We start from the raw sequence: 13,869 nt of genomic DNA, 5'->3' as shown, positions 1-13,869 counted from the left end.
GTCTAGAATATAAAGCGAGACTCATAAAAGCCCTGCCTGTGGCTTGTGGGCCTTGGCGCTCCTTCCTTCCTGTGGGCTAAATTATCACCTTTTGTTTGGAGCAGATCTTAAGAAGGACTGGCCTGTAAAAGATTTTGTAGGTTTTGAATTTGCTAAAACTGGTAAAGTAATTTCCTGCCCTTTTGACTGTGGGAGAAGGGCAGGGTAGCAGGGGAAATAAATGCGGCCATGCACAGGACAGAAGGAGGCAGACGTTTCAGGGCATTATTGACGCCGTATAGACCTAGATTTCACCCTCACTGGCTGCCGGTTGTCTGCCGACATCCTTACTCCTTTGCTTTCACCAGTGATGAGGACGAGGGCAAAACTAGGAGGAGGCACGGAAGCTCAGCGGCTCTGGGTCCGTCCTGGGTTGGAGACCATCAGCTTTAAGCAACCCCCTTTGCTGTTTGTGTTTTGAAAGCCTGGTTTTGTTTTATTGCTGGTGTGATTTAATGTGGTAGGGGTTCCTTTTATCCAGTGGTTCAGGGTCTCTGTTAGCTGGCCATGGTTGCTTTCAGGTAAAAAGAAGACAGAGTTTGTCTGCCTTAAAATGGAAATCCCTTAAATCTTGGTTAATTATGAACTCTGCCGACCCTGGGCTAAGCAGAGCAGACCGAGCCCTAAACATCAGTTCAGCTTTGGCCCTTTGCCTCCCAGGGCTCTCTTGTCCCCAGTTTTTGCCAAGTAGTCACCCTGAAACTCAGCCCTCTAGGGCGCATGCTTAGTCTCTAAGAATTAGACACATTTGTTTTTCAAAACAAAACCTAAATAAAATAAAGCTTATTTCTAAAACTACTGATGTCAAAGTTATGCTTTGGTGATTTTTTTTTTTAATTTATCATTTCCTGAAAGCACCCATATTAGCATTTTTTAAAGTTGCATATAATACATGTAATCATGGCACCCACCTCAGATGCATGTCATTTTGTGGTTCTGTAGTAACTGTGGTCAGTGGCCAGAGCATCACGATAAGGCAGGGTGGAGCAGAGGAGAGGGCCCTGTGGCAGGCCAAGGCCTGCTGTAATTTCATCTTGTACCTAGAATCCCCACCTAGCGTGTGCTCAGTTTCTAGAAAGAATTTTGCTTTCTTTTTTTTAAAAAAAAAAATTCATTTTTATTTTATGTGCATTGGTGTTTTGCCATGGGTGTCTGATTCCCTGAACTGGAGTTACAGATAGTTGTGAGCTGCCATGTGTGTGCTGGGAATTAAACCCAGGTCCTCTGGAAAAGCAGCCAGGGCTCTTAACTGCTGAGCCATCTCCAGTGCCAAGCCCCCTCCCCCAGGTTTTAAGAGCTTGGATTATTATTTTACAAAAATGTGGTTTGGTTTGTGTGTTCTTTTGAATCTGATGGATCTGTTCTTGTTGCCAGAGGGCACAAGAGGCTTAACTACCTGGAGCCAGTGTTTTCGAACTCTGTAATTACAAGTTCAGTCCCCAGCCTCCAGCTGAGAAATGTGGCTGTTGCAGGGTAGGGGTCACCCTTGACTGGCCACGCCCACTTTGGTGGAGAGGCCTGGGGGGTGATATAGAGCTGACTTTCAGCTATGACGGGTAAAGGACAGAGTCTCTTTGGATCTTCACGAGCAGGGTCTCCATCCCCGATGACTGTGCACACAACACAGGCCCCCCAAAATAAAGCAGTAGACACAAAAAGAAACCAGGAAAAGTCACCCAAGTGGTGCTTTTCATCCTCCATTACCTCTACAGGGCGCCCTGGAAGGCCACACTGACACGGAGTGTGGTCTAAGAGCGTCTTAGGTCACCTGCCGTACACAGCACAGCTAGAATCGCTTTTCAGGTGCTGAATTGAAGATGGACCTTTTTGGGGGAGAGGGTGTTCTGCTTTTGGTTTTGTTTTCTGTTTTTCAAGACAGAGTCTCTCTTCGTAGCCAGGAACTAGCTCTTGTAGACCAGGCTGGCCTCCAACTCACAGAGATCCACCTGCCTCTGCCTCCCGAGTGCTGGGATTAAAGGCGTGTGCCACCACTGCCCAGCAGAGATTTACTTTTGATAATCCCTCCTCTCCAGGGCAGGTTCTTCACCGTCATTTTTCTACTGACCGGAGTGTGTTATGGTTTGAAGTAGCACGGCAGAACCGGATGTAGGAGATACATGCTTAGGTGTGAAATTAGCAATTTCATGTTAAATGCTAAGCTAACTAACGCACTCTGTAAACTGCTGCCAAGTAGCGCAAACTAGAGTTTCATGAGGAGACACGCAGTGTGAGTCCACACTGCTCCTGCACTTTCCATGCTTAGGGCGTGTGAATTCACTCCTGGCTACAGAAAACTGTTGGGAACCGCAGAAAGCTTAAACTGTCTAGGCCATGGATCTTCCAGTTCACTAGGAGCCTCTGTTGTTAGCACTTACAGGTACCCTAGTCTTTTGCCCTACCCTCACCCCACCCCGGCTTCTTCAGTCTCTGTAAGGCTCCTTGGGTTCACATCCAGTTTTTGTTCCTTTGACTTCCTTGATGACTCTTGACCATTACGGGCCACAACACACAGCAGCAAAGAAAAGGGAATGAAAAACTGGACTGGCGAATGGCACACTGCCTGGTTCCCCAGCCTTGTGCATGTACACTGCCTGGTACCCCAACCTTGTGCATGGCACTCTGCCTGGTACCTCAACTTTGTACCTCAACTTTGTACATGACATACTGCCTGGTACCCCAGCCTTATGCATGGTACACTGTCTGATATCCCTACCTTGGGATATCCAGGAAGTCTCTAGGGCCAGGGGAGCAGGCCCTGTGCAAGAGAATGTGCTAGCAGGTACAGTGCCTCTGAAGCTCTGGCTTCTCTATGCCCCGAAGGTTTGGATCAGATCAGTATAGAAGTGTGAGCATCCTCAACAGCACTGTCTGTTAGGCAAGGTACTGGCGGGCTTCCCTGACTGACACTAGCAACGCCATTTCTCTTGCGAAGCAAACAGTCTCGGTTCAGAAAGGCCCTGGACCCCTTCACAGAGCCTGCCTGTGGGTGCCTGAGAGGAGAGCTACTGCCCTCCCAGACTTATGAACTATGCCGGAAATGGCATCTCTGCAACTAAACCGTTTTCCACAACAGGCTAACCAACCATCCACACAGTGTCTGTTTAAATCATTAATCTGGAGACCCTGTTTCTTCTGCATTTAAGCTCCAGAGCAAATGCTCTGCCTTGGGTGACTTGTACAGAACAGAAAACCATGTAACCGTCGTGCGTCCACTCACATGAATCTCTTTTCTCACCCATCAAGTTCAGAATTTTTTTTAAGATCAGGGTAATCATCTTTTATGAATTCTTAAGTAATTGATGCTTAAGATGAACACTTGAAAAAGCAACGCCAGTGGACGATGACCAGCAGCTTCGGCTTCTCGGCACATTTGCCTTTGCCATAGTATCTTACTGATTAATTTTACAGAACTCACTAGGCATACATCATTAACATACACGTATATGGGCAATTTGGTGAAATCTAAGCGTCTTTCTAAATCAGTGGGCATGGCATAGGGGAGTGATTAAGATGAAGACAAAGTGATCATACCTGGCTCCCAGAGAGGCTGGTGTTTTGGCTCAGTGGGCATCTGGGAAGTGGACTGGAGAGTCTGGGACCCAGCTAATCCCCCTCTAGGTCTGGGGGAGTGGTGAGGGGGCTGGAAGGAAGTGAACCTCATGTTTAGTGTGAAGGAGAGATAAAGAAGCCATGTGATCAGATAAGGCCTGGCCATGGGGTGTGCTGGGGAGGATTTATGGCAGCATGAAATTGGCTCCATCCCTGCAGGAAGAAGGGGCAGGCAGAGGGTCACAGATGGCAGGCGGAACCTCTCCCTCTGTAGGTGTGCCTGCAGCGCCATCCATCCTGGGTTTTATGGCCCTGTCTGCTGCTGAGGCCGGTGGTCTCAGATGCTGTCCCCTCAGGTGCCCGACAGCTGGCAGGGCCCACGTTCTGCAAAGTTACTCTTCAGTGGGCAGGAGTGCTGTGGTTTAGAGACCCACCTTAGTGATTAAAGCCAGCCTTCCAGCCAAAACAGTGCGCTACAACTTCCCAAGTCGCTGCAGCTCTGATACGTGGCCTTTATCGCTGGCAGCGGGGTGGACTCGGTCTTCCTTTTGTAAAGAAAATGAAACTCAAAGAAAGGGCCTCAGCAGTCAGGGAGGTCTGCCAGTGCTGACCAGCCTTGCCCAGGAGCACACATCCTCTACAGGACTGGGAGCAGCTGTCTCAGCTTCCTACAATTCCTTTGTTTACGCCTGTAATGTGGCCTGCTCCAAATCTGAATAGAGTGGCGTGGCCGTGGGATCCTGCCATAGATCGTTACCTGCCTCCTTCTCATTCTGAGTGCCTGTAGGAAACTAGTCAGCATGTTGGTTTTTTTTTTTTTTTTTTTTTTTTGGTTTTTTTTGAGACAGGGTTTCTCTGTGGTTTTGGAGCCTATCCTGGAACTAGCTCTTGTAGACCAGGCTGGTCTCGAACTCACAGAGATCTGCCTGCCTCTGCCTCCCGAGTGCTGGGATTAAAGGCGTGCGCCACCACCGCCCGGCTTAGTCAGCATGTTGGGATCGTAGGGTTTTTCTTCTTCTTCTTCTTCTTCTTCTTCTTCTTCTTCTTCTTCTTCTTCTTCTTCTTCTTCTTCTTCTTCTTCTTCTTCTTCTTCTTCTTCTTTCTTCTTCTTCTTCTTCTTTCTTCTTTCTTCTTTCTTCTTTCTTCTTCTTCTTCTTCACCACATTTAAACAGAAAGGTCTCCAGTCCGGCCAGTTTGGCACGTGTCGTTGGTACTGGCACTGGCTGCCTGGGCTCTTCAGCTCACATGCTTGCCTGGCCTCATTCAGTTGATATTGGGGCCACATCCAAAGTTTAAAAGTCTCCACCGGCACACACTGCAAGCATGTCAGTGTCAGGAGCTTTTGTTCTTGTTTTGTTTCCTTTTTTCTTTTTGACAGTGGTAGCATGATTTGAAGGTGTGTCTAAAGCTACCAGTAGCATGTTTTTGCGTGTGAAAAATTTTTAAATGAACCTGTCCCCCAGCTTCCTGCTGCACGCTTGTAAATAAACCTCACAGCAGCTGGTGTCTGATTAGTTTTACAAAGCAGGGAAGGAGAGAGGGCAGGGAGTTTTCCTCTGTACCAGGGAGGATGAAGTGCTTGAGGAACTTCCGTGGGCCACAGGTAGGAAGCGGTTGGCTTGGGGCCTTATGTGTGGATACCAAACATCACCACATGCCCTGGTCGGGTTTTAAGCCCCTACAACCCCACCTCCACCCCCATGGAGAAGATCTGTGCCTGGGGAAGGCATTTGTTAGGAATGGTCACGTTGGAAGGACAGAGGCCTTAGAGTACAAGCAAAGGCCACAGTCAACACCGCTGTAGCCTGGGAGTCAAGGGGTGGGATGTTTGTTTTTTTAATCTCTAATAAATGTGTACTTAGGTGGAGTTAGTGGCCCTAACACAATGTAGATCTCTCCTCCTCATGTCTGCTTAATCCCCTCAAATGAGGGACACACAATTGAAACTCAGAAAGTAAAAGTTACTTTTTAGCCACGGTGTGGAGAGCTTCAGTGCCCACCCCAACCATTTCCTGAGGCATTGAGTTCATCACGCCCTTGTAGACTATTTGACAAAGTATATTGTGTGCTAGAATTATGACTCCTAGGAATTCCTGTTGTTTCTGGGATTAATGGCATATGGGGAGAAAATGTGGGTATTCTCTGGACTTGCTTACATACATATAATCAAAAGATACGGCATCTAATTGGATGTCAGTGTGGCGATTTCTTAGAAAATTAGGAAACAACCTTCCTCAAGACCCAGTAATACCACTTTTGGGTATATATCCAAAGGATGCTCAATCGTGCCACAAGGACATGTGTTCACCTATGTTCATAGCAGCTTTGTCATAGCCAGAACCTGGAAACAACCTAAATGCCCCTCGACCAAAGAATGGATAAGGAAAATATGGTACATTTACACAATGGAGTACTACACAGCAGAAAAAAATAACATCTTGAATTTTGCAGGAAAATGGATGGAGCTAGAAAATACTATTTTGAGTGAGGTAACCCAGACACAGAAAGACAATTATCACATGTACTCACTCATAGGTGGTTTTTAAACATAAAGCAAAGAAAGCCAGCCTACAAACCACAATCCCAGAGAACTTAGACAACAATACGGACACTAAGAGAGACTTACATAGATCTAATCTACATGGGAAGTAGAAAGTAGAAAAAGACAAGATCTCCTGAGTAAATTGGGAGCATGGGGACCTTGTGGGAGGGTTGAGGGGGGAAGGTGAGAGGCAGGGAGGGGAGCAGAGAAAAATGTAGAGCTCAATAAATATCAATTGGCGCACGCCTTTAATCCCAGCACTTGGGAGGCAGAGGCAGACGGATCTCTGTGAGTTCGAGACCAGCCTGGTCTACAAGAGCTAGTTCCAGGACAGGCTCCAAAACCACAGAGAAACCCTGTCTCGAAAAACCAAAAAAAAAAAAAAAAAAAAGATATGGCATCTAGTAGAAGGAAGATGGTGGTGGTGATGATGGTGGTGGTGGTGGTAGTGTGGTGATGGTAATGATGATGACGATGATTCTTACTACCACTGCTACTGCATTTATTTGGGGGGCATGCCATGACACATGTATGGAGATCAGGACAACTTGGGGGAATCAACTCTCCTTCATTTTGTGGATCCTGGATATGGTAGTTTGTCAGGCTTGGTGACAGGTGCCTCTGCCTGCTGAGCTCACCGGCCCGCAACCAGTGTTTCTAACCTCTGGGTTCTCAAGCACAGACTTATTAAATCCTGAGGTGTGAGCAAGACTCTAGGACTAGAGGTGCAGGTGTGACCTGTGCCGTCTGCGTGCACATCTTCAAGGGTGACTTCTGACATTTCATTCGGCTTTCCTCCTGCCTGTATCCCCAGCCCATTGAGAGGGTCCTGGCTAGGATGATGTGATACCTCATTGCCTTGCTTTTAGGCTGGAGAATCACAAGTTCAACCTAAGGAGACCCTGTCTCAAAATAAAAATCATACAAAGGACTGATGGGTGACCGAGATTACTCAGAGGTAAAGAAGGCGACTTGCCACCAAGCCTGACAACCTTGAGTTTGACCCTGCAAATCCACCTGGTAGAAGGTGAGAACCAACTCCCACAGGTTGTCCTTGGACCTTCACATGTTCACCGTGGTATGTGGCACGCACAGCACACACACACACACACACACACACACACACACACACACGTAATTAAATGAAAAAAGGAGTGGATACAGCTCAGTAGCCAAGACGTTGTCTTCCATACTCAGAGCTACTTTCTACAAAAATCTATGATCATAGCTTAGCTAAGCTATTGTGGTTTGTAAGCAAATGAGTATTGATACAGGGACTTTGGTAGTTTCAATTTTTTAAAATACCTATTCATACTACATTTTCAGTCCATCGATCCTGTACCCTGTTGATGGGCTCGATACCATTGTAAGCCCTAGGGATTAGTGGTGAACGAACATGGCAAAGTCCCCACCCTCACTGAGTTTTATCCTGGTGGGCAAATAGGTTTCAGGGCCAGCAGTGGGAAGAGATTTGGGGGAGGTGGGAGTGGGGGGGCTGCTTTTACAGATGCCAAGAAAGTGTTCTCTAGTGGAGTATGCTGTGCAGGGACCCAGATGAGCTAGAACATACGTGATTATGCGTGGAGAGAATAGGGAGACGTGAGATGGGAAGAAATGGTAACTGAGACCCTGAAGCAGGAATGTGGAGGGCCAGCAAGGAGGCCCTCGGGATGGGAGCGGTGTTCAGGAAGTCGGTAGGAGGATATGGCAGGGTTTGAGCTCTTAGTACACATGATGCAATCTGACTGACCTTTCTGTTTTCGGGGACCACGGACAAGCATGGGCATAGGATGCCAGTCAGGGTACCACTACAGTAGCCTCAGGATAAAGGATGACCAGTAGGGTCAGCATAGAGACTGGGGTAAGAACCCAAAAGCGTGGGAAGACCTTGGGAAGGAAAACACGTATTGTTTGAGATGACTTAGACACCTAAGCAGAGACATGTCATCATCCACTGTTGTCACTGGTCTGGATCTTGGCAGGTAAGAGGACAGGCAGAAGTGTGAAGATGAGCATTGTTGGCATAGAGCAATGTCGAGGTGGAGGACTGGGGTGTGTTCAGCCAGTGTGACGGGAGAGGTTGTGCAGACATGACAGGCATGGGGGCGGGGCTCAGCTGACTGGGTTGGTTTTCCCAACAAAACAAGGGCATCCATCACCTCGGACCAGAAGGCAGAGGGCAGATGTAACAGAACGTAGCTTACAGTCAGTGGCTGTGGCTTAGAATAAGCCCTGTGAGCAAAGTGCAGTGGGGTTTCCCTGTGACCGAATGCAGGGGCCTGAGAGAGCCCAGTGGAGGGGAGTAGAAAGCAGGGCGGGAAGAGGTAGCAGGAGACCCCTGGCCCTAGTGGGGGGAACTGTAAAAGCAGGAAGTCATGGTAGGAGAGTAGGGTTATTTGTTGGCAATGGCTTGCACCTGCATATAATTGAGGCTATGGACACAGGAGAATCAGCCTCATCCACGCAGTAAGTTTGAGGCCAACCTAGGCTTCATGAGACTATCCGAAAGGAAAAAAATAAATGACATTTGGGGGTAGTGCCCATATTGGTGGTAAGTTCAGGGGTTGACTTGGTGCCCTGGGCATAGATAGCTGTGGTTGAGTGCAAAGGTATTGGAAGGGAGAGAGTTCCAGAAGCAAGATGCAGCGGTGTTGGGAAATCCCTCGGGGACATGAGTGGCACAACTAGGGGGTGTGCAGAGGGAGGGGCAGTTTGTCTGGCTGGTAAAGTCTTCCTGGAATTGGGGTTGGGGTGTGGAACCCAGAGTTAAAAAAACTCAGCAGGTAGAGAATGGTTTAGCGATGCGCACACATCCTATCAGACCAGGGCAAGGGCACATTAGCCTGAGAGAGCCGCCACAGGCGCCTTCCCTGAGCCTAGGTGAAGAGAGCAGAAGGGACTTTTGTGTGGGACAGGACGTTGCCTGGGTGTGGGAAAGCAATGAAGTCACAGTAGCAGATCACAGGAAGTCTGGGTGAGAGGTGAGCAGAGGCACGGGAGACAGGCTGTCTCTGAGATTGTGGCGTTTGTCCCAGAGTGCTGAGGTGGGACACAGTCCTGCCATTCCGTGTTACTGCTTCCCTCAGCTCCATACAGGGCCTGGCATAGAAGATGGCAGTGTGTGTTCTCATAGGCAAGACAAATTAATTATATGCAAAGAAAGAAAATATCAAGCGAGAATTATTTATTCTCAAACCAACAAACAATGAAAAGAACCTTAAGTTGGTCTTTGGAAGAAAAGGGATCTTTGGCCATAGTACAGTAGAGCTTAGGGCAGAATCAGATATTTTGACCGAGAAAAAGGAAATCATAAGCAAAGGCTACAGGGGAGTGGGATGAGTTGAAGCCTTCCCGCCTATAGATATGGTACATGGGATGGGGACTTTGTAATTTAGAAGTGAATTTTGATATTGCTTGCTAAATAGAATTCTTAACGTCATAGCATGTTAAAGGTTGGTCATTTATTGTAAACTAGGTTTGAAAGATTAAAGTTGTAACATCCTGTTAAGTTAATAGGCTTGGCGTTTCAGCCCAGACGTCAAATTCTAGAGCTCAGTTTATTCATTCCGTTCATGTGCAGCACCCAGAAACTTGAGGACGTGATTCCCGTGTCCTCATAAGGAAGATTTGTTAATCAGTGGGTGTCTCTCTTAAGATGAACTGTGGTATTACGATACATGCTGTTTTTCCTAAGTGTCAAGACGGACTCCCATTCTGGGTTATTGTCAACCGTATTTCTGCGACAAATCAAGAGAGTGTCTTGCCCTGGGGAGTGTGTTCTGCAGCTACTAGACTGTTGTCATGCCCCTTCTTGTTGTCGTTTTAGTGACAGCTATATTGTGCGTGTCAAGGCTGTGGTTATGACCAGAGATGACTCCAGCGGGGGATGGTTCCCACAGGAAGGAGGCGGGATCAGTCGCGTTGGGGTGTGTAAGGTCATGCACCCTGAAGGCAATGGACGAAGCGGCTTTCTCATCCATGGTGAACGACAGAAAGACAAACTGGTAATGACAGACGCACATCGCGGGCGTTAAAATTGCAATGACTGATTTCTCTGTACATATAATCCTCCTTTCCAGTGCTGTCTCTTGGCCGCACACCATATAGAGCGCATGCCACAAGGGTATTCGGCCATCTTGTTTGCATCTTTGATTGATCAAGGTGTGCAGTTACGACAGGTATTAGAATCAAAAGCATGTTCTTTATCATTGCAAGTCGTATAACAGTAAACTGGAATCAGGGTTTCCATGGGAGATTTGGGTGGGAGAAGGTAACACGGGAGACAGCATCACCTAGCCTTGGTTCCCTCTAAATAAATATTTGTCTGAAAGAGACCAGAGTTTAGGGGCTGGGGGAGATGGCCTGGAGTGTATGAGCATTTGCTGTGCAAGCATGAAGACCTCCTGAGTTTGGATCCCTGTAGCCACATAAAAACTCGCTAACCATGCAGGCCTGTACCCCCAGCACTGTGGGAGAGGATCCCCACATCTTACCCCAGCCTTAGCTCCAGGTTCAGTGAGGCACCCGAAGCAGAGGAATAGGATGCAGGGTGGCAAAGCAGGACCCCTGATACCCTCCTGTCGCCCCCGCTCACTAAAGTGCACACACACCACACCAACACATACAGCCTTTATTTTGCAATATTAGCAAAGCAGCTTTGGGATAAGAAAATCACACAGAGCCGGGCGGTGGTGGCGCACGCCTTTAATCCCAGCACTCGGGAGGCAGAGGTAGGCGGATCTCTGTGAGTTCGAGACTAGCCTGGTCTACAAGAGCTAGTTCCAGGACAGGCTCCAAAGCTACAGAGAAACCCTGTCTCGAAAAAACAAAACAAAACAAAATGCATGGGAAAGTGAGTCTTACCCCAAGGATGCAATAGCATGTGGTGTCATGGAGGAACCTGGATGACCAGTTACAGGACTGTCTATGATAGGAAGGAAGGTAGACCGTCCAAGCCCGGTGATTCTTTGGAGGGTGGGTGCTGCCAGAGCTTGTGCTCTAGGGCCCCGTGCGTGCCAAGCCTGTGCTTTACCACTGAACTACGTCCCCAGTCCACACTAGTCTCCCTCGCCTTCCTTCCTACTCTCTTGGTCAGGATTGAACCAGAGCCTTGTGCAGGATGGGCAAGCACTTCTGTGTTGGGTGCCGTGTGTCCCTGATCCTAAGTCTCCTTTAGACTGACTACGCTCGGCATAGTCTGCTTTCCACTGTCGTTGGAAGTAGAGATTCAAAACCTACAGTGACTGAAAGTGTGATGGATTGGGTAAGGTCTCACAGAGGAAATGCTCGTGGCTCCATGCTAAGTTGGTGCTGTATTTGAGAGCTGGACAGGTTTTATGTATGAAATGTGTAGATAGGCTCTTTCTTTTTTTTCCCCCAACCACACTTTGGTTGAAGAAAATTACCAAATAGATAAGACAGAACAGCTTTTAAATATCACTGATAAATTAACTGAAATGCCACTGTACACTTTATTCCTTCCTAAAAATTCTCCCAGTGTAGGCAGTGTGACCACACTATAAAGTGGCCAGGTTTGGTGGTGCACACCTTTAATCCTAGCACTTGGGAGGCTGAGGCAGGCAGGCAGATTTCTCTTAAGTTCAAGGCCAGCCTGATTTACAACACAGCCAGCTCCAGACCAGTCTACATAGTGAGACCCTGTCTCTCTGTCTGTCTGTCTGTCTGTCCGTCTCTCTCTCTCTCTCTCTCTCTCTCTCTCTCTCTCTCTCACACACACACACACACACACACACACACAAACACAAAAGAAAAATAAATAAGATTTTCAAAAAAAGTGGCTTGGCTACCATGTGCCTGGCACGTGTGTGCCCCCAGCTAAGCCCAAGGTTAGCCCATTAGTTAGCTGATGCTCAGGGAATGATTTCGTGTTCCTGGGGACCATATTTGGTACAGCATTACACAGACCCCAAAACTGAAGCAGCGTCATGGTGCACAGCCGTGCGTGTTTTCTTTTTCACACGCCTTTTGTCGCTGAGTAAAGAGCTGTGCATCTCACTTCCTTGTCACCGACATTCTCTTCAAGGGCTTTCCTGTGCTGCTCACAGTAGTGTGGCATTCCGCTATTAGACCATCTCCTTAATGTCCCCCCTCCTCACCGTAGTATCGTGAAGACACATTTAACTGTGTTTTTCCACATTCCACAGTTCATGTTTTTAAAGAAATAATTAGAAGCCGCGCAGTGGTAGCACGCGTCTTTAATCCCAGACTTGGGAAATAGAAGAAGGTGGATGGGTCTCTTGAGCTCTGAGTTCAAGGCCAGCCTGGTCTACAAGGTGAATTCCAGGACAGCCAGGGCTACACAGAAATCCTGTCTTGAAAAACAAAACAGAACAAACAACAACAACAAAAAAGAGAGAGAGAAAAAAGAGAGAGAGAGAAAATTTGGGGCCTGATTTTCATGACCTATAGTGTATAGGGGTGCTGCTACTGTGTGAGATTTTCCTTTAACCTTTGAGGTCATAGGTTTTAAATCGCTATCATTTCAATAGAATAATAGTAGTCTCTGTTGATTTCTTATGAATGACCTCATATGGTTTCCTACTTGCTAAAAAGCTGTCACTTGCCAGCCAGCCAGCCAGCCAAAGCCAGCCAGATGGCCCAGTGTATGAGGGCTCAGGCAGCCAAGCCTAATGGTGAGTTCAGTCCCTGGGACCCACATAGTAGGAGAGCACAGATTCTTGTAGGCTGCCCTCTGACCTCCACACATGCCCGCACACACAAAAATAAGTGTTTCTAGTCCTTTGCGTGACTGAGTTACCTGCCAGTGTCCTTTACGTATCTATCTCCTGGAACTTTCCTTTTGTGTGTCCTGCCCTGGTGTTATGAGGTATTCATCTTTACCTGCCTTATTTAGATTTTAAAAATGTGTTTCTTGTCTTTTTTTCTCTTTCATCGGTATTCTTGTTCTGCAGAATTTCAATGGAGATTCTTTTATTTGCATCTTCCCTTTCTAGTCTGTTATCAGACTGTCTTCCTGTGAAGGGTTCTGGATACTTAGGGCTATTTCTCCTGGGTTTCTTCTGGATTGTTGTAGATAGTCAACCTAGAATAGTCTCCATTTCTGGCTTTTTGAGATAGGCTCTCCTACAGCCCAAACTAGCCAGGGATGACCTTGAACTGCTAATCTTCCTGTCTACTACTCCCAAATTCCAGGATTACAGGCCTGTACCACCACACCCAGGTTTAAAATAGCCCAAGTTGAGACGGTCTAACCCAGCCCCTTCCTTTCAAACTGCTTCCCAGTGACTTATACATAGTAACTACAAATGTTTTCCTTTTTGTTCAAGGACCTGACATGAATAACCTCTGTTGTATTCATGCCACACCCAAAAGGGGAAGAGACGGTCTCCACGCTACAATACAGTGCATTGCTTCCTTGGGTTCAGGGTGATGCCATCCTCCAGGTGTTCCTTTTATGCCTCCCGTCAGTTTTCCCCATTTCTCCCCACCTCCCCCTGCTCCCTGCGCTCTGACGACACTTCCACACCTGGTGGCGTTTCTGTCCCACGCCCGTCCACCTGCTGTGCTTTATTTTTCTAACCCCCACTTTGCCTGCTTCGCTCTGGGAAATTCTGGATTCCGATCCTCACTCCTACACCATTTGCAGCTACAGTGGCATCTCTTTGATCTCCCTGCTCTGTAAGGCAATGCTCCTGCTCACTGTAGCCGCCGGAGCCCGTGAGGCTCTGAAGGAGCTCTGAAAGGGGGCGGGGTCGTT

General features: G+C 47.6%; 1 protein-coding gene across 1 annotated transcript in view; it reads left to right on the top strand.

Annotated features, from left to right (window-relative positions):
* Window positions 1-13,869, top strand: part of Spred2 (sprouty related EVH1 domain containing 2) — a 107,075-nt gene that overhangs the window by 64,416 nt on the left and 28,790 nt on the right. The window contains exon 2 of the mRNA XM_057772843.1: window positions 9,958-10,135. Coding sequence (XP_057628826.1) covers window positions 9,958-10,135 — 178 coding nt within the window. The remainder of the gene's footprint in view (window positions 1-9,957; window positions 10,136-13,869) is intronic.

Source organism: Chionomys nivalis, chromosome 6, assembly GCF_950005125.1.
Source record: "Chionomys nivalis chromosome 6, mChiNiv1.1, whole genome shotgun sequence".
In the NCBI taxonomy this organism is placed as follows: domain Eukaryota; kingdom Metazoa; phylum Chordata; class Mammalia; order Rodentia; family Cricetidae; genus Chionomys; species Chionomys nivalis.
The sequence above is the reverse complement of the archived record's forward strand: the minus strand, read 5'-3'. Positions and strand labels throughout refer to the sequence as shown.